Below are 21,906 nucleotides of genomic sequence, written 5' to 3'. Positions count from 1 at the left end.
TATATCCTAACATAACATATTTTAAATTTCAAAAGAAATGGGATCGAAATAATTAATATTATTTAAATTTCAAATATTTCTTCTAGTAACTACGTCAATAGATATACCGTTTGTTACACCCGCGCTTCATGCAAGTGTAATTTCGCGTGGCGTAACGAGATAATTAAATGAATATAATCAACGATAAATGTGCGCTATCTCCGGAGTCGTCGTTTAATTGAACATTACGCCTGTCAGAGCACGTTGCTTCCGCTACATGAATACTACATGCCACTGTGTCAAAACGGCGGAAAAGAAGAAATCTGTGATTCTTCCTATTGATTATTATTTAAATGAAGAGAAAGATTATAAATAGTATAAGATATTATAAAATTTAATTTGCGCGTCAGCTATGTATAGATATAAATGATAAATAAAGCGTGTGCGACTGCGGTAATACTGATTGCAAAATTAACGTCGTTAAGCACATATCGAGACAACTCCAGAAAGGAAACATCGCGAATAGTTTAATGAAATATATCTACTTTCAATCCTATACTTTTCTTTTCTTATTTAAGAAATCGATTATTATCGACCAACCATCTCTTTTACAATAGTAAAAAAATAAAAATTACAGAAACGAAGTTTTCTTACCTCTATATCGATCTGGACGGAAACCGAAATCCCAATCAAGGCTGAACATCCTCGTTAAAGAGTAATGTCACTTTACACTAATATCGATTCACCTCTACACAATACATGAAATCAATATATCGATATATTTTAAAAATGTTTATAAATAAACTCGATCAACAAATCATTTAAACATAGATATAAAAATCTTCAAGATTAAAAAAAATTTAAAATAAACATATCCTAATCTCAAAACTCTTCACTGAATAAAACACATATTTGTACTTTTTTTCAAAATAGACTTGTTCAAATGTACGTGTACCTTTACTCTGAAAAGTGAGATTGAGAAAATTTAAAAGATCTTGAAAAAAAATCAACAAAAAAAAAACAAACATTTAATAATAATAAAAATATTTTTTTCGTTTTATGTCTAAACATCGTGTAAAACTAATGTATTTTTGAGCGTTTAAAAAATGCAGACACAAGAAATGAAACACACGTGATGTCTTGAAATTAAATGTCTATAGGTGTCATATACGGAAATGATTATTTCGCGATAATGGCAACACGATTGAAGCGATTTCACCGCGATCGTTACCAACTTGGAGGATCATTCTCTCGTGCTTCTTTCGTTCGTCTTTCTTCTCATCGTCCCCGGCTTCTCGTCGTCGCGGCGCGGATAATCGTCCGCGTATAATCGTCCGCGCGGCCTGGAAAGGCCGGCGCGATCGCGCGCAATCGAGATTCCGCGGCGTTTCTTACGCGGCGAGAGCATATATACGAGGCCATAGATTACCGTTTTATGCCGCGATGAAACTATCTCTAGGCTAGGTGCGGCCCAGCACGTTCGCCTGCCCAGGCCGACGAAAAGGAAAAAGCCACCGCAGATTTCCCTCGCGCCTCTCGGCGGAACTGTTCAGCCGCGGCGGCGAGCGAACTACGCTTCGCAACGCTCCGGACCGCACCGCGCCATGTCGCGCCACACCGCGCCACGCCGCGCCGCGCCGCGCCACGCCGCGCCGCGCGCGCAGGTACCATTGCCGGCGGTTTCAAACTTGAGCTCGCGGTTGCGTTCCTTTATCACGATGGTTTTGCCACCGCGCCGCTAGAAAGGAACGCGGCCTCGCGCACTTACACGCGGATCATAAAGCATGCCGTAACCTATGCTATTCGTGGTACCAAGTGCCGTGAATCTCGATGGATCCGGTGTAAAGTCGAAAAAGGAGAAGCGTTTACAAATGTATTTATTACGGAAAGAGCACTTTTCCTAAAGTGTGATATCGAAAATCACATTTGATCAGATACAGACCTGAAAATAATTTTATCAAAATTTTTATGTAGGACGTTCAAACTGGTTGTTAGAATATCAAAAATTTTTATAATATACCTAAGCTTCCTACGTAATAATTTCAACGCCTCTACAAAATTATTTTCAAATTTTAAACAATTCATCAAAATTGCTCTTTCCACCTAGTGCAAAATCGATGATTCATAAAAAGTAAAGGAATAAAAATATTTCTTTTTATTTTTCCAAGAACTAAATGTAATAATTTATTTCACACTAGACATATTATCAAAATAATTTAATCTTGCCGATAATCAAGCTCGTATCGAATATTGCGTTTATGATCGAATATTGCATTTATAATTATTGACATAGTTTACAGCTATAATTACAAAATATCAATATGTAATGCCATGCGCTTTTTACAGTAATTTACTTTACGAAACAAGTTAGACCAATCGATCCATGAATTCCAGCGCGAAGGAAAACACGTCGAGGGAACGAAACGCGTCCGTCTCTCTCTCTCTCTCGCATAACTCCATACGACCGTGAAACAATCGCGGGAAACAATCGCTTGCGATATAATGGAATTTTCTTTTCTACCTCACCCTTCTTTTGTGACTCACGCGGCTTCGTACAATCCGACAACAATCGAGAACGAAAGGAATTAGAGCGATCGACGTGTCCCCGCGAAGCTCGCGCGCGCCCTTCACCCTACTCGCCACTCACCCTCTCGCCACCCTCTCGCACCCCCCCTCGACCCTCGTTCACGACTCTCGCATGTTCCCGGTTAATAGGAACTTTTTCTCGTCTACTCGTTCGTGATTATTCGCGCACGCGGGGACACCCACCCGACTCGAATGTCCGTTAATATGGCAAAAAGCTCGAAAGGAGAGCAGCGCCCACGTCAGTTGCCCCGCATTTGTATATTATGCTCGCCGATCGTAAAGTCAAATATTCTTGCGGCTCGCGCAAGGCAGTACCGGTAATTTTCCGCGCGTTAACCCGCGCCCGTTTATTACGTCCCGCAATTCCATACGGGTCTCGCGATTTTTCTCGCAGGACTGAAACGCCCGGCTGTCACAGATGGCTGAGCATCGGCAGACCCGTTGACGATTGGAACGACATTAATTAATTAATGTCGTACAAGGTAACTGATACGCCAGCTCTCAAAACTAGTCCTCGAAGATAATATTTGTTTTTGTAATATAAACTCCTCTACTCCTTTGTTCATTTTCAATGTTATCACTTTTACTCCCTTATTAAGTGTAATTTCCTACGTTTCCTACGTTCGTTAATATATATATAGGTAGTATGTCATTTTGAGAATTTTTTTATAAAATGATAAATTATTAAAAATACTAACTTTTAAAAAACGCTTGTTTTGTTATTTCGTTAAATGTTTCTCAAGCAGCTTTTCATCCATTAATTAAGTTTTCCATCAGTTTCCAATAGAGAACGATTCGAGACGGCAAAGATCGTACAAGATCGGAAAATAAGGAAATCAGGTCTGAAATCGTCACGAGAGAAACGTATCGTAACTGTAACGGATGAAAGACTAAAGACGAGAAAGGAACAAGCACGTGGCGTGGGAGTTCACGGGGATGGAGCGAAGGGAATGAACGAGCACGCGTTGTGGGCGGATCTCGAGGAGGTGGTGGAGGTTAAAGAGGCGGCGTTGGTAGGAGCTGGCTCGATAAAACCAGAACTACGAAGGCATATCGATTCGTGTTTCTCTTCTTTCGCGTGAACGCACTTTCGCCCGTAAACATCAACTCATTAATTCTCAAATGAATAAAATGATCCAAACTGTCCAAACGGATCCGGATGACACCTAATAAAACTTGGACGTAAACGTGTCAGAAGTGTGCTCGTTTGGTGCTCGTCGACTTCCTTACATCTTATTTAAATAACAGAATCTTAATCATCAAGATGGATTCGACTTTAAAAAGTATATTTCTATTTTAAATATCTGTAACTCTTTTTGAAATTATGTATCGCATAGAGTGAAGATATCGCAATACTTTCTCTTTAATACCTCAACGACATCCTCGCGAAAACTATTAACTATTAATTTTAAGCCCTCGAAAAGTCACGCCATTCACGTCTGTGATTAAAGGTTCGATCGAGGTGTTCTTTAAAATTTTCGATGATCTACCAATGTATCCTAGAATTACGGAAATTACGCTCGGCATGATAATTCAGGAGGTGATGGAATCGCACATTGAAACCTAATTTACATTTTCCTATGTATTAAGAGATTGAAGAGGTCCATAATTGGTTCGTGGAGTAACGTGTAATTTCTATGCGAGTTTCACCTAACGAGACCTTTCAGACTCAGGTGGATAAACGCAGGGTAAGAAACGTTCCGCGAAGCAGGAAATGAAGCACTTGGATAGGGCTCTCTCTCTCTCTCTCTCTCTCTGTGCACCTGCGGATAATGACGTGTCGCGACAATTTTCCAGTTATTATATCTGCCACGGCGTTTCCGGCGAAATCAACGGCAAAAACTAACGAGGCAAACCATAAATCATTCTGCACGTCGCGTCGTATCTAGCGGAATCAAATAGCCGGGTTTAGTAAGTTAACCCTTTAGCACGATGATGACATAACGCGACTATTTTATCGCACCTTCCGTTGCAATTCGTAGTCAATTTTATAATTAGGATTGCGTGGAACGTTCGATTCTTTTTTTTTTTTAACATATCTTAAGATATCCAAAATTAAATTCAAAATTAAATTCGATATAAAAAAAAAAAAGCAAAACCGTGCTTTGCCAGTCGTCTCAATTCACTAATCTTCTCCATCTCCTCGAGGTCGGGGTTTACATAATGTTTGCACCAGCCGCGTCTGATTGCTCGTAATTAGCGACACGTAGCGCGCGCCCACGTCAGGTCACCGACGTACAGGATGGACGAAGAAGGAGAGGACGATCCCCGTTAACGAACCATGGTGTAAGGTCATATGCGAGCCGGCGCGTGACCCACGATACCTACGCACGTATGCACCCACGCGCGAATGAGATGTATACGCAACCTTCTTCGCCGCGTAATCAAGGGACCGATTCACTCCGTAATTGTAATGCAAACCGGGCACTACCGGCGCGCGATAGCGACCCTCTTCATTAACGGTGCTATTTACAAATACCCGACTCGGGTACCCGCAACTAAATGTCAACGTGAATATTATTCAAATCGATTATGTTTGTTTATCACAAACATTTCGTTTACGGAAAAAATACGTTTCGCGAGTTACAGGAGTGTTGTCTGATTTGTCAAGGTGTTCGATCGATGAAAAGGCCACGCCGATAAAATCTCACAAAATAATTGTACATTAACTCCCAAGATCATCATTCATTTCGCGCTTCTGCGAAGTGCGCGTAGTACGGCGCCAATGCACGTTGCAAAATTATGTCATTACGAGATAATTTTTGTCGATTACTCAGATTCGTTTATGGATCATTAAGCGATTTGCGGAACGCGAATAGCTGCTCGCAATTCCCCGGAAAGGTTACGGGCTTGATTGCTCGTCATTCTCTCGCTTTATTTACGATTACCCGGGAACGTCGTCGCACTCGGCGCGGGTAATTAAAGCTGCACCCTGAGACGCGGCTCTCATGAGGGGGGGAAAACGTCGCGTTTATAACGTCGAATGGGATCGCACGCCCGTTAAGGCATCTCACAGAGGCAGAGGTAACTAATCACGCGACTACGCAAATCGATACTAAACACGTGATACTAAACACTAACCCTGAGAGGGGCGCGATAACGAGTACGGCCATCGTTTATAATCGGCGCAATTGTATGAGTGTCATATACGCAGGTTCCGCGAGGGTCGAGTGAAAGCTTTGACCTGGCCTTTAATGTACGTCTCGAATTGTGTCTCGAAAAGGTTGACGAAGTTGATTGAAGCCGAGCCGAGACGTTTTGCATAGAATAAAAGAGCGTTTCGCGATTCGATGCATACAACGACGGATCGATCGAACGTCTTCATCGTGGCGGATGCCGACGCCGCGACAACGCGGTTGATTTAATCCCCAACTCGGTTACGTGTACGCGATAAAATGAGTTTATTGCCGGCACTCCGAATAATTTATCGTCATTGTCTCCGTCGGGCTACGACCGTAATGTGCAATAATGATTTTCAAAGGGGGGGGGGGGAAAGATTACGCGCGCGCCGCGCCGTTATTGTGTAGTAATGGCAATTTACGAGCGATTGCCGAGGCGTCAAAAGGAGCATACTCTTGTTAATAGTGAGTAGAATAACTCGGCCGACAATGCGCAAGATAAAGCGCGCTTACGTGACAGTGCGCGTCATCGTTGCGACGACCCGTGACATTAATGACGGTTCACAATGTAAAATTTACCGTACTACCGTACTAACGCATAGGCATAGAAAAGAGTAATTTTTGTCGAAATATATATAAAATTACTTGATATCTTGACCATGTAAATGTACATGCTTTTATACATATACCGGATATTAATTAATCCTTTGAAAATAGTTATTTTTAGTTTTGAAATTTAAAAAATATGATTTAATGTAAAATCACTGTCGTTTACCCAGTATCTCTTTTCTCTCAGGGCACCCACTCAAAGAGCCAAGATTTGTATTATTTTCAAGGTCACGTTCGCAACGTGCACTCGCGTCAGATACACTCGCGAGACACTGAGGATAACAATGTCGATGTACGTAATAGACACACAGATACACACAGAGACGCACAGAATTCATGAAAAATTCGCAAAGGGCTCGATAACGTCCAAAAATTTTCTCTCTGTCCAAAAACGTTCTCGTCCCCTCCCCTCTCTCTTTCTCTCCTTTTCTGTCTCTCTTTTTTCTCTCTGTTTCTCTCTCTCTCTCTCTCTCTCTCTTCCCCTTCGTATTTTTCCCGGACCGCGACAACTCTCGACCGTCGCGAGAGTCTCGCACTCGAGTCGGTCACGAAGTAGAGTCGGGGCTCTAGGTATGCTTGGTAGTGGTCTGCACGGGGTCTGCTCGAGAGAAGCTGGAAGGGGGATAAGGTCGAAGGTCAGGGCTATGCCATACGACCCGCGACCTCTGACCCTCTCGATCCCTCCGACCCGACTCCGACCCGCGTACACTCCCTCTCTCTGTCTCTCTCTCTCTTTCTCTCTCTTTCTTTTTTTCACTCTTTTTCTCCCCTCTCTCTCTTTCTCTCTTTCCTTTCTTCCCTCCTCCTACATTCTCCTCCTACTACCAAGAGCCGTTTCCTCCTTCTCGTACCCGCAAACTCGCAACTCCGTTTCTCTCTCTTTCCCTCTTCCTCTATCTCGCCTTCTTTCGCCTTCTTTTTCCTCTCTCAAATGTCAGCCGGCGCGGCAGCCGCACAATGCGAGTTATACATGTATGCAAGGCATATGTATAAACGACGTAAAAGTCCACACACACGTGGAGAACGCGTTCAGTCAGAAATACGTACGTGCCCCTTCGTCCCTTTCAGCTTCTCTCTTTATGACGCTGCATTTGACTTTATTAACAACGTTTTGTTCTTTCAAGATACATCGTGGTTCCCGTCTTTTTTGAAAAAAAAACGACAAGATATGCGTCTTTAGAATCGATAAAGAAGTCAACGCCTCTAACATTTCCGGCGTTTTGTACATAATCAAGAAAATAATATATCCAAATATATCTTTATATGCTTCGATGTCAGTGCTTTAACAACAGTGAACACAAAAGATAAGCAAATGTAGAAACAATTCATTTACGAATTTCCAAAATAAAGCGGTTAAAAATTTTATCAAATATAATTTAGAACGCAATAGCGAGACAATTCGTTGGCATAAATGATAAAGTATTAATTAATCACCATCCATTATTTTAAGTCTAATTCTGACATGAATATTAGCAGTTCCGAATAATTTTTCGAAAAAAAGCGAAATCCTCCGTTTCGCTGAAGTAATGCCTTCTCTTTTACGACGATAATTGCATTTGCATCATCCGAGGATCCCGAATGCGTGAAAGTGAGCCGCTTAATATAAACGTATGTGCGGAAGACCCCCGCTTTGGACCTCTGAACTATGACCCTCCCGCATCGAGACCATCAGCAGTAGCGAGCCGGTCGGTCCCGGCAGGCTCGTGCAGGCTGAAAAATTTCATGCTACGCACGTGAATGTGGCCAATTACAATCGAAGTGCCCATTATCTCATCAAGACTGTTTCGGCTTCGCCTTCGTCGGCGTGCGATGTGCGCGCCGTTACAAGCGTTAAGATTGATTCATTATGCCCTCCGCTTCGGCCTGCTACGCGAAAGATACACTCGTTAAGACACTTCTTCACCGCTGCTTTTCCTGCCTTGGCCAGCGACGGAACGAGGCATCCGTCCGTAATTAGGGTGTTGGATGTGCATGGGAGTCGTGATGCCCGCATAAAAAATTAGAAATGGGAAATTGAGCGTACATTACTCGGAATTAACTCGGAATTAACTCGGCTGCTCCGGGCGAGTTAGCATTTTTCTAATGGCCTGAAATAATTAATAAAAAAGTGGAATCGCCTTGGCCGTTGACTCACGACCCCGCATCTAAAGCAATAGATCGGCGAGCCGATCGGCTACTTTGATCGGAAGAAAACTTTCGCGCTCTACGCGCGTAATTGTGGCCTATTACCATGGAACTGCCCATTACATCATTGCGATTTTTCTCAGTTACTTTAGCCGTGTTCGAACGCGAGAGCGAGTGAGCTTAATATTTTTTATCGTTCTCAAGTGTAATATGTGTTGTTATTCCTGCACTTTTTACTTTTTTTCGAACTCTGAATAAAAAATACTTTCAACAAAAAATTTGTTATACACACATTGACTGGCAATTATTATATCAAATAACAATAATCTGTTACATCTTGCTATAATTTTTAATGAGAAAATAATTTTTAATGAGAAAATAATTTTTAATGAGAAAAAACATTAATGCTTTGATTTAAATTTGATTGCAACACTCTGACTTGATATAACTTTACGTTACTTTTCTCTTCTCGGAAATTTTAATGTGAATAAACTTTTAATGAATAAACTTATGAGTACATTACTTTTTGTTAAAATAGAAGAAATCTATAAAAAGCCCAAAATTAATAATTTTTTAAATTCAGGAGAAACAGTAGCGCGAGTCAATCTGTAGCCAGACGCATTGCTTACGCACAAAAGGCATAACTAGCATATTTCCGTGAAGCTTTTTGTGTTGCTTAGTCAGTTCTCAGTTTCTCAGGAGAAATATTGATTTATGCTGTTTATTTTAACCCCGCCAATATTTTCAATATTCGCACAGGGGTCTTCGCATCGTGGCTGCCGACGGCGTTAATTTCGAAAACGAAATAAATCGGAACCGAGCAAACGCCGTAACTTTTAAAACGAACGATAGCGATTAATACGCCCCTATAAATACTCCCGGCCGATATAAATCGCGAAGAAAAGGAAAAAAATGCGGACATGCAGAGAGGGATCTTCTCGAGGAATCACACGCACGAGCTCACGCGGCGTGCATGATCGCACGCGCTCGGCAATCTTGCCGATTTTCGAGTCACGAAAGCTAGAAGAGTAAATCCGCAATGGAGCGATGAAAAGAGAGAATCTTTCAAGCTTCAATCATAGTTATTATTACCATAATATAATACTCTATTGGTATTGGACTTATGTATACGCCCGAGTTAATTTTACTTTCATCTCTCTCTTAGTATTTTCTCCCAAAGATTACCAATTTTTAATTTCATAAATAAGCTTCCAAATTTGTCTAGATGTTTGAATTCGAGCGCACAAAACAGCGTTTTTATTAATTAACAAGGCAAAATAATCTTTTCGTTGGATATTTCGAATATTTGGGTTTTTGTTTGGTTTTATCCAACCATCCGCGCGAGTGCAACTGTCCCAAGAATCTATATTTACAACATGCGAGCTCTCGGTCCCCAAGTTTCAAGCCGGCCGTCCGGCGTTAATCATATCAATTGGTGAGGTACCACGTAAAAGCACCGGGCTTTACGAATTGATGATTCCTAATTAAGGTCCGGCGGCACAATTAATGAGACGCATTCCGTTAATTGCGACGATCAATAAAGACGGGGGCGGGGGTGAAAGGAACGGCAGGGCGGTGTCGCTCGATAAATGTTTTCGTGCTACCGTACGCATGTACGTGCTCTCCGTGGGCCTACCGTCGGGCCCCCGGCCCCGCGAAGGGGCCCACGAAACGCACCGCCGGAATTTCTCAATTCGATTTCCGTCCGGAGCGCTCATTAATTGCGGCCAGCTCCTTAAGAGGCGAAACGAAGGCATCGCGCCACTATGCACTCGAGTCGCGCTTTCTTAATTGGATCGCGAAGACGGCGGATATTCGTGCGCCAGCGGGACGGTATGATTTTTTTTTTCTTTTTTATACCTGGCATGTTTTGCAAATTCTCTTTCACGTGATGATCTCACAGTAAATTCAGATTTTTAAATTCAGAATCGTGCACTCATGTTATAATTTATATAAAACTACTGCTACCTCGAAATTCTCATAAGAATATCTATCTTCGCAGAAGTTAAATCTGCAACGAAAAATATTGCAATTTCATTTTGTAGACAAAAGCGTCTTTCCCTTGAAATTGCATATATTGTATAATCACATATAAAATTCAAAATAATAAAGTTTAAGTTACTTTAAAGTAAAGTACTAATGTATTAATCAAATATAATTGTATTAATTAATTAATTAATTCGATCACTCTCTTTTTCCTTATTTCCAGATTTACAATTTACATAAGAAACTGTTACAAATAAACGATACAATGTACGTCAAGATAAATTTCAAATAACAGAACAGAAAAGGCAATTATTCGGCGACCTTTTCCGCAAGCGGAAAGGAAATAATCAATTTCAAATTTAATAATCAATTTATCAATTATTAAAGAGGAAAAATTTAATTATAGCTTTGAACTACTACGTTGTAAATTTGTTAAAAATAATGGCATATAGTTTGCGATATACAGTTTGATTTCAAATTTATATATACAAATTCAATAAAAAAAAATTATTGGGGATCCTAAAATTGAGTAGTCCACCGAGTAATTGCCTTCTCTGTTCTATTAATTGTTACAAATAAATTTTCTGAAAAATTTATAAAAAAATTCTTGCTATTGTAATATTTGTCATGTTTTATACGAAATAGTAAAATAAGTGTACGGAAAATAATTTGGTTTATTGTACCAAAATTCTGTTTAAATAAAATCAGAAATAGAATAGAATCAGAAATTCCGGTTAAAGTTATCAGAATTCAATATAAAATAACGAAACTTCTAATTTAAATAGAAATCTGAAAATGTTAATCGGATTTTTTGATTCGTTCATTTTTAAATAGAATTTTGATACAATCAATCAAACTATTTTTTCCGTGCATATTGTTTGTTAAAAACATTTTTTGAGAGAACGATAACAATTATTTATTCGAAATCAAAGTAAAAATTCCAATATTGGTTAATTTTTATAAACTTCTTTGTTACATAAACACAAAGATAGGTATAATATCTGTGTGAATATTATTTCACAAATATTGTATCGAATCGACTGCGATCTTATCTGTCTCCGGAATAGCGGCGTTCAATAGTACACTTTTCGAGATCGGTGAGTGACGTCGAGTGTGCCAGAAACCAATTCACAAGATGACCGCATTCGAGAATTTAAACGGGAGACGGGAGGGCATATCGTCTGCGCGACAGGTCGGCTTCTTTTTTGACGAGAAGAGAGATTCCGCCGAATCGAGACGAATAAATTCCGACCGTGACAAAAGGAGAACGCTCTCATGCGAGGCCTAATAGCCTCGATCTGGCTACCGCGACGGACGAGCAGACGGATGGGCCAAACCAAATCCCCATATTCCCTGCTCTTGGAAGCCGCCAACCAAAATAACGACCCAAGCCAAGGGGTTTCTGCCTCCGACGCGGGCAATCCGCAGGATCGTATCGTTTGTCAGGATCCACGCACACTCGGGACTTCTCGTCCCGCCAGAGGCAGAAACCAGAGCGGTACGTGATCTTGTCTCGAAACGTTTCGCGGTACCGGCCATGTAAATGAAAAAATGTAAATTGGCCCAATTGCCTTTATGGATCGCGTGGCCCTTCGGCTACGAAAGAAACATACCTTCTGCAGCCCCGAACTCAGAAAAAGAGATTAGCGATGCTCCGCGTGCACCTGCGTAACGCAGATGCATCCGGGAATTCGGTAGCACGCTTATATAGCGATGGCACGCTTATATAAGATGAGAACACGCGTTATGGCAGTTTCGGCAGTAGCTGCTTTTAATTTATAGAAGAACTTTCGTATATTTCGAGAATGGCACAAAATGTGTAACTCCGTATTTAGACGCTGAAATGTAATAAGTGATAAAGTAGATCTTTTTCATTGATTGATTCGCATAAATATCTCTCGCTCAAAAATGGAAATCTAACATTTCGATAATTCGGCATATATTGATATTTTATAAAAAGAAAGAACATAAAAATTAATTCGCGATTGGCATTACCAGTCGCGGTCCTTCGACTTTGCGGAATCTCTGGTGAATCGGAGAACGGAGGAAAAGGATCTAAAAAGCAGAGCCGATCACGAGGTGAAGGAGGGTGAATGAGAAAAAGAGAAAGACGCGGCCTTTCGCTAGACTGAAGAGACAATGCCATTGTTTTTAGACTTCAAAGGGATCAGGCCGCTCGCGAACTGGGCCTTTGCTCTTGCCGTCGCCCCTAAATTCTTCTACGTCAACCCGCGGTCCCCGTAAACCGCGAATCCCGCTCGAATCCCCCCCTCCCCCCCCCCCCCTCATCCTTCTTCTCTTCCCGATCTGACCGCCACGCTCCCTCTTTCCATTCCCTGCATTATGTACGAACGCGACTCGAGGGGACGTTCGTTAACCCTCCCGAGAAGAACAAGAGTTCCGCCCGTACCTTCTTGCAATTCCTCTTTTCGCAATTCCGTGTCCCTACGATGGGATGTTAATCGAGGCCGCTTAATTGATCGTCCAGAGGGAACGCCGAAGGGACAGTCACGGAAACACGTATCCCTTATATCATCGTTACAAATATTTCTTTACTTTTGAAAACAACATCATATAAGCATCGACCAATTTCAACAACGCCGGGAAAAAAAGATATCGCTATTATTGTCCAATCCGGATAATCCGGATGTGTCCGAGCAAATGCGAGAAATACTCGACGACCTTACCTTTAATGCTACTTTTCGTAGAGACCACGAGCGATCGCGTTGATGACACACTTTCGCCGTTCGCACGCAACATCGGGAGGAAAGAGAAGTTCGGCGCGTTTGAGAAGTTATATCCGGGGAAGAAAGGGACGCGCGCGGGAGGCGGATCCACCTCGCCAAGGTGCATCCGCAGAAGCCGCCGGGCAAAAGCACGGTAATTGCTGCGCTGGCGCGGCCTTCGCTCCAATAAGCCATACCATATGCTCTTGCGAGATGCGGTGCGACTGCAGCGGCGGCGGCAACGGCGGCGGCAACGGCGGCGGCGGCGGCGGCGGCGGCGGCGGCGAACGGAAGAAGCGGCCTCTCTCAGGAGAAAGAGAGAAAAGGAAGAAAAGAAAGAGACCTGCGCTAACGCGAGCGGCGCGTATGCTCTTCTCTCGCGCGTATGTAAATGCGTACGTATTGTCTTACGTTGCCGATAAAAAGAGCTCCGCCGCGCCGGCTGCATTACCGGAGCCCGCAGTATATTAGCCCTTTGATTTATGCCGGATCGCCATATAAGCCCTACAATGTCTCTCGGCGAGGCGGAGGTGTACGCGAAGCTTCGATAGCTGCGAGGAGCAAATCGTCAAGAGCAGCAACGTTTCTAGCGTTTGAGAAGTCATCTCCTTTGGTCCGTCTGCTTAGTTTCCATTTTTCATCTCGACATGTGAAAATCAAAAAAATCTTTCCCCTATGTATAATTAGTTATTGTATACAATATAATTTTTCACCTTTTCATCACTGTATAACACATGTACATATTCATTTAACTTCTGAAGTGATCAATCATTGCGTTAATATGGAAATAGACAAGTTTTTATGGATCTTGTTAAATTATTCCTTATATCAAATTTAATTAAAAAAAAAAAAAAAAAAAAACATTATTATTCTTTTATATTCATATTGTGTTTTGAGTCGACGGAATAGTTAAATACATTTTCGCGTTTTTTCACGTGTTTAATTACTCATTTTTGCAAATTCGGAACGCTGCGATAACGTGAATTTATGCTTTATGTATACACCGTTAATTCTTTATTGAAATGTCACGATGAATATCTTGATGATGAATTTCACGAGTAATGCTAACATGTACAAAACGTACGTGCTAACGTGTACAAAATCTAGAAGCGAGAAATGAAGTTCGTGGAATAAAGAATCACGTGAAATTTTACAGTATAACGGGACACTAAAACTCTTATCTGACTAATTTAGGGTGTACGCTTTTCTTTACTTTCCAAGGCGGATCTACGCCGCGCTTAACGTCCAATGTAGTCGAGAAACGGTACGAGGAACAATGCGAGCACTCGATTTGCATGTCCGCACGGGAATATCAGTGCTTTTGCATCATGCAATTAATAAATTTGTCCGGTTACTACATTATTCATAAGGCGCATTTCTTGCTCTTGTTGCTATTATTACCTATAGCCTAGCCTTTTCTCTCTTTTGCTCCATGCAACGCGTCTGTGCTTAGAATATCTATATAATGATTGCCGATCTAGGATGAAAGCGATACGATAAGTTTCATCGTGCATACATGCTTTAGAGAAACGCCATTGAAATTATTCTGATTCTCTCTGAATCAGCAATCATAAAAATATTAGCTCTTTTATAAATAACGTGAAAATAATGTGTAAACGTTTTAGCTTCCTTTAAGCCGGCGTTGCACATAACGAATAATACTTGAAATATTTCTTCACTATTATAAAAATTATCCAAATAATTATCATGACGAAATTCGATACGCTCTTATTAGCAGCAAAAAGGTAAAATTTCTCCAAAAGATTTCTTCTAGTACGAGCTTCACCGCGTTAACCCAATCTTGTTTTCCGTGGATCTATCGAAATAAAGAACGCTACGCAGCGTGTCTAGAAATGTAAGATAACCGAGCCTCGATATTGCTGCCTTATAATAAGACAGTATCGCATGAACGAGCGGCGTCGGTCTCTGCTACAGAAGGCGGCCTCCGAACAATGGACCTGAATATCCCTGTTGAGGTCCGCTACGGCAGCGGCGTTACGTGTAACAAGAACCACTCTTCTCTCTCTCTCTCTCTCTCTCTCTCTCTCTCTCTCTCTCTCTCTCTCTCTCTCTCTCTCTCTCTCTCGCCGCGTAGCAAGGAGATGCGCGCGGAGGAACGTGGACACGGGGCGTGGATGGAGGAGCAATGCACGCCATATATCAACATCGTACCGATAACGAGGTCCCCAGGAGGCTACCGGTCGTGGAGGACGACGACGGCGACGACGACCGGGCCACCGTTAACTTGGGTCGCGGCGCACGAACTTCGCCGCGCCGGGGATCCGCTTTCAGGGGATCCCCGCTGAGGACTCGGGCGATGAAAAAGCGGCGGACACGTCCCCGTGAAACGCCAGACACGTCGCGCAATAATTTACGACGTTTACCGCGTTGGATTCGTTCGAGCCGCGCGCTTCGCGCTATCTCTCAGCATCGGTCTCGATACAGGCGCAGAGCCGCATATATTTCGCAGCTTCTGCCGGAGGAGCCGTGAAATTTACCACATCCTCCCGAATGTTCAAGTGCCGCATGATTTCTTTGAATAAGAAAAAAACATTTCAGGAAATAAGTTATCGTATACACCTCTCCAACGAGACAAAGGATATTTAATTTTCACGGACAAAGTTATAACAGTAAAACTGTTCGAGTCGACGTGATCAACGTGACCGATGCAAAGTGCGGAAGGGAAGTACGAAACGAAGAAGAACCAGGGATGAGACGGGAGGTAGACGCGAGAGAGGGGTGGAGAATAAGGAGAGACAGAGCGGCGAAGTCACCTCGGCGTGGCAGGCAGGCGCCCATTCGCCTGAGCCGACTCGCGGTGCACCGGGACAAAAAGCCGGTGTTGGTTTAACCGGCTCGCGCGGGTTATGATGAGAAATGTAATTTAAATTATCCACGCTTTTTGCCCGCGACGGCTTTTTTCTGACATAACAATCGCCGACGAGGGCACCGCGCGACGTCAAGTCCTCTGCCTCAGCGCGACGGGGACCAAAATGGAGGAGGAATGAAGAAAGCCGGCGAGAGTCGACCGCGGCTTGATTCCGACGGAAACTTGTCCAGAGAAAGCAGACGTATGGTATCCCTGTACCAGTAACGAGAAGAATCGCTTTCTCGTGAATGAAACTGCCTGCCGCATAACTACGTTAATGCGTTCTCTTACGCAACGCGTCGCGATTTCCTGTCGATAGATGAACGACACCTCTGCGCGATCTTTGGATGACAACGGTATTCCGAAAATACATTTGCAATTTTACAATCTTTTTATAATCTGTGCGACCTAATGACATATCCAGAGTCGAAAGTTTTTATCTTACTTTCGACCTGAATTAGAATTTTTACATTTGTTTTGATAAATATTAAAATAGACCTCTTTTGATATACGTAATTTACTACCTACAGCTAGTCTGTTTAGAGTCATAAGATTTTATTGAAGAGAACCAAATATTCCTCTTTTAAATCTCAAAGTATAAAATTGTTTGTTTTCTACTTATTCAAGTGCAAAGTAGGAATTAATTCATGTAAAATAAATTTCTATATAATCATGTAGAATCTAAAAACTAAGGAAAAAAAAAAAATAAAATTTCGATTCGAGATAAGACGTCGAGCAACGCCTTTGGTACACGTTTTTCAATCTAGAAAAAAAAATTTGCTCGTTACGAAACATAATCGCCAATAGACATGATAATTCTTTACTATTGAATTTATTCTAAAATCATTAAGCAAATAACAGATATATCTATATTATGGAACTATTATAATGATATTTTAACATTGTTATAATGATATTTTAACATTGTTAACATTTTGTTTACAGGACACAACGTTAATATCGTTAGATTGAAATCATTTGTGCTAATCTCTCGATAGAAACAATTTATATTATGCGGCGATACCATTTTCCAATTGGATTTACATTCGCAATGAATGCTAAGTTTCGAGATAAGGCTTGTCCATTAAGAGCGACAGGAGCATCATTATGTTAATGACTTTCGCGGAGATACGCAGCGGTATCGGGGCGTTGGGAACCTGACTGGTTATGAATATTAGAACTCAAGCCGCGTTAAAATGGAATAACGCGAGGCGCTCCTCTCAAAAGATCTCGCGGGCAATTAATTTTTCATGGCAAGAAGCAACGTACGCGCCGCGTACGTTGGTCGTGTAACAACGTCGGTACTGACCGGTCGCTACTCGCACGGCCCAGGTAATGGGACTTAATGCAACGTGGAAAAGCTCGTGAATGAGTTGCGTGACACGTAGGAGAGGTTCGCAAGGCCCCCATGCGAAGATCCGCGTGACTCCGCGCGTCTTAGTACGTAGGGAACTCCTGGACTTCCTGTCCGCGCGCTCACATGTTCGACTCCCAACCATTATAGCATCATCTACTACCGCTCGTCGTTGTGGGAGAGTAAGCATCGCTCACACGTCACGTTATGTGACCACTTGAGTGAAGGTGGAGACTCCTCATCTTCGTCTTCGTCCTCTTCTCCTTCTTCTTCTTCTTCTTCTATTCCTCTCTCGTCTACCTCCTCTTCCGCTCCGACCATCTCCTCCGTCCTCCTCCTCCCCTCCCCCCCCCCCGCCTCCTCCTCCTCCCGCCTCTCCAACTCTTTCATTCAGCTTTGCGTTCCGCCATTCACGAGCGACGCCAGCACTTGTGTACGTTGGCCGCGATTTTCTTGCCAGACGGACGCGGAGACGGGACGGACGACGCTCATCCTTTTCGAGAATTGCGCGCGGGAAATAAATTGCGAAGGCAGATTTGTGTCCGGGGAACGATTGCTGACTGGCTGTCACGCAGCCCTCAGCTTTCGGACGTATCGGAATACTCGTGTGAATCGAGACACGCCGCCTAACGTCCATCCGACACGCCGCTGTCCGTGTAACGAGCAAAGTACATAGTACAATGAGGTAGAGAACAGAGATCGAGTCGACGAATAGCAAATTAACTATTATTCGCTGCCAAATGAGAATTTCAAGTCTGTTATTTTCCATTTCTTAAATCGAGACAAAGTCGCGCTAGTCTTTTCGCGGAAGCTGAATTATATCCGGTTATCGCATCGCTCAAGTTTTGTCTCGCGCGATCGCTCGCTCGAGACTCTAAACGTAACTTGCAACAATCGAGTTGCGATAAAAAGTAAAGTATATAATAGAGATATCAAGATGAACGGAGAGATAGAGGTTTTGTTATGTGATTACGATTCGATCTTAAATCATATTCCAATTGTGTCGTGGTTGACGAGCGTCGGTTACACGTATAACACATTTACGACGCATACCCGTCATAATTATATTTGCATCGGTGACACGCGGCGCTACAAATTTTATTTTACGATATGTTGACTGCGTGACAGGAGTGACCACAATGGTCCCGCATACTCTACATCGCTTACGAGCGATTCGAGTTAGATTTATTACGCCGCGAGCTCTCCGCGTCTCGGGCACTTTTCCGTATTAGCTAAGTCGGAAAGTTACATTTCCATACGAGTCAAGTCCGCTTTCAACGATCAATTACGCTGATGTAAAAAAAAAAAAAAAAAACTGATGTATAAATATATCTTCCGCGTGCACTCCGCCTTTCATTAATAAGGAAATAACGGTCAACGGTATGCGGAATAAACAAGTCTTGACATTTTCTGTCTTATAATAATTTTGTGATAGATTGTAAATTTAATAGAACGCTCAGTATCACGAATAATATCAAATTTTGCATTAATTTAATAGCATGATGTTAATTCTAATTCTGACGTAAAAAAATAACTTTTGGTAAAACCGAATAATCGGTACATAATTAAAAATGTAAGGGCAAAAAAATGTATTGTATTCTTATCTATCTAAAAGCAATGAATAAAAAAAAAAAAAAAGAAACAAAATAACCAAGATTTATCGCTAAAGTAATCGAACGTTAGATTTATTGACAATTATAATGCGCAATAAAATTGTATCCAAGATAATGGAAGATATGCAAAAACTATATTCGTGAAGATAAATCTGTCTCCATATACGTCACTGGTAGTTCTTGTCAAAGCGAAAAAGTGTGATTGATATGTTTTGAAATATTTCCTTTCCTCTTGACCGAAGAGCGTGAACTTAGATATCTGTTTTTCTCTGCATTCCCCTCTCTTCCTCTCCCCCCCCCCCTCCTCCCCCCCTCCCTTCTCTATCTTTGCTGCAAAAGAGAGCCGTCGACACTCCCTAATGTAGCACCGTTACAACGTCATTAAGGAGGCAGCAAGCCGTGATTTTGGACGCGGGCAGATGCTGAAAAAGGGGACCCACGCGAAAATAAGGGTCGCGGCAAAAGCGTGGCAGTAAAATGCGTGCGGCACGTCGACGGGATCGGTCGTTACTTTCAATCAAGCGTTCCCGTTCTCGCACGCGGCGCATAGCGGTTCACCGTGGTCGCTCGAGCGGTCACGTACGTAGGAGATTCGACCTGAATGCCTAATATCGTTTTATTCGCCGATCTGATCGGTGACGGTCACGTTATCGCCGGGCGTTTACAGCCACGCAGCGTGCGCCCGCTGCACCAGCACCGTTAATTACCGCAACGGTCGTACAACTGGTAGTCCGTTAATTACTGCAGGCCGGTAAATGCATGTCTAATAGCTTTGTGCACTAATTCATATTTCGCTGGACTGTGTAAAGCAAACGAGTTCCTGTTGCAATAGAAACGTTCAGATGAAGTAATCGACAAGTTGAGAAATTCCTTTTGAATGTTCCAAAGAAAATCGAGAATCTAAGAGATATAACGAGGACGTAATATATTGTTATGTAAACCTCTTATTTGTTCAAGTAATCTCGATTCGATATTTTGCCATAAAATCAGATTTTTTTTTTTAATATAAGTAACATTTGATTATTTAATGATAGATAAAACTATTTGACACTTGTAATAACAATTATTTTATTGAAATACTTATTTTATTGAATACTATATACTTGTGAAAATTGTGAGCATATATTGCCTGTGAAAATATTTATATGGCTATTAAAACGCAGTTGGGCGTGTTCGGATGGTAGAGAGTAGTTAGTAGATAGTAGAGAGATCCGAGATCTTGACAAGATCGACCTAATGGGAATTTATTGACACGATTCAACTTTGTTCTCCTCTATCGCGTCCCACGAATACATGTTGCTAACGACCGAGTTAGACACAGAGAATGAACCGCTCTTATGTCGCACAAGAGGAAGAATGGTCGGATATGGACACCATCGACAGTTACGACAATATTTCCCTCATGCATTATACGTCAATTAACCATAAAAACAATGCAATATCGAGAAACAATATGCTATAGTTTCTAACTTCTCATAATTATTGCAGCGATATTTTACTTTCAAAATAACAAAACTACTTCGTGTAATAATTTTTAATATAATTTACGCAAAGAAAAACCTAATCTCAAATCCGTTAAAAAAAAATTGCTAATTTTTCTGTAACATATTCGTATTTTGTTATCGTATGTATAAATTCAAATGAATCAATCAGTCCAAATATCTAACTTAACAATTGTGCGGCGTGAAGATAAATGTAGCGAGTAACTCATATTCCAATAACTCATATTTTTTTGTTTATTTCTTTCTTAATTACATGTGAGTAATTTATATTTGATATGGAAAATAATAGAAAATTTCAATGTCTGCGCAGAGTGAAGAATGAAGGAGCAAGACACGACGGGACAAGCGCGACGTTGGAAAGAAAGAATCGACGAGTTCCGGCTGTCGGATGCGACACGCATGCAATATCGCGTGGTGCGTTATGCGTCGAGTACGCGATGGAAAAACGGTCGGGTTCCTGTCGATCGTAACGTGTAACGAAGTGCGTTGACGCCGTGGAAGCTGTTTATTGTTTGAGAACGGCGAAGGTTGAATTATGACGTTGATATCCCTCTTTTTTATATGGTCTTGTCTACCCGACTTGTTAACGATAGAAATCGAGAGATCGATACAATGCCATTATGCTTGCCGTATACGTCGCGCCATTAGCAACGAGTCTGCCCCGTTCCCGTGCCGTGCTAATGATTTCATTTCAACGTCGTCGAGCTTGCTCTCGAGAGTCACTCCCGTCGGTCGATGGACGTTCCATCAATTTTGATTGCGCGAACACACGCGCGTCTGCGTGCGCGGCATTGACAAATATCGAAATTCTCGTCCGTGCAGGAAGGCTTAATTAGATCGTAAACGCGGTTTATATGCCCACCGAGTTACGAAACCTCCTTCCGACAAGTTGCACATTTCCGATTTGTGATTACAACGTTCAAGACTGGGTCGCCGCTTCTAAAGTTTCGCCGTTCCATTCTTCAGCGACAATCACTCGAGTGATTATAGTTTTCTTTTGTCGCGCCATCAATCGTGCGAAACAAAATATTTAGTTGCAAACTTGAAATATAGGAAAAGCGATAGGCTCGAGCATCCAGCTCGATTAAAAGTTGAGACTGATCGTTACATTTTGCGATCTTATTATACATATTTTATATATTAATTAATTTACTACCGCAATGTTCTTCGTGGAATTAATTAATATCTTTTTCGTGAAATTACATTAAGGTTTAATTTCCATTGGAGTGACTCTGGCAAGCCGAGCCAGCCGGCCTGGCTGCCAAACAGAAAATGGGCCGCGTCTCGTACTCGTGCATCTTTCGTTCCCTATCTGCGAAAGTGTGCGGCTCAATTAAACGCGCGAACCGCTGCGAAGAGAGATTCGGCGCGCTGCGCGTCCTCCCGGCCGAGATTCGCGAGAATATGCCGTGGCGATCGTTAACCAGGATTTCGGTCGG

At 42.1% G+C, this 21,906-nt stretch overlaps 1 protein-coding gene across 5 annotated transcripts in view; it reads right to left on the bottom strand.

Annotated features, from left to right (window-relative positions):
- The window catches only part of LOC105428644 (SAM-motif ubiquitously expressed punctatedly localized protein), a 218,295-nt gene that overhangs the window by 119,402 nt on the left and 76,987 nt on the right, over positions 1-21,906 (bottom strand). For 2 of the 5 annotated variants that reach the window (XM_011641061.3, XM_089077226.1), the window contains exons 1-2: positions 6,460-6,601; positions 634-727 (exon numbers count right to left, since the gene is read on the bottom strand). The exons of 1 other annotated variant lie outside the window; for it this stretch is intronic. In XM_011641061.3, the coding sequence (XP_011639363.1) occupies positions 634-682 (49 nt within the window). In that variant the 5' untranslated portion in view covers positions 683-727; positions 6,460-6,601. 2 more of the 5 variants (XM_089077223.1, XM_089077221.1) reach the window with 2 other exon arrangements.

The sequence above is a fragment of the Pogonomyrmex barbatus genome, unplaced genomic scaffold (genome assembly GCF_055798465.1).
Source record: "Pogonomyrmex barbatus isolate J1 unplaced genomic scaffold, ASM5579846v1 scaffold2, whole genome shotgun sequence".
NCBI lineage: Eukaryota > Metazoa > Arthropoda > Insecta > Hymenoptera > Formicidae > Pogonomyrmex > Pogonomyrmex barbatus.
Note: the sequence above shows the minus strand (reverse complement) of the source record. Positions and strands in the feature narration are given on the sequence as shown.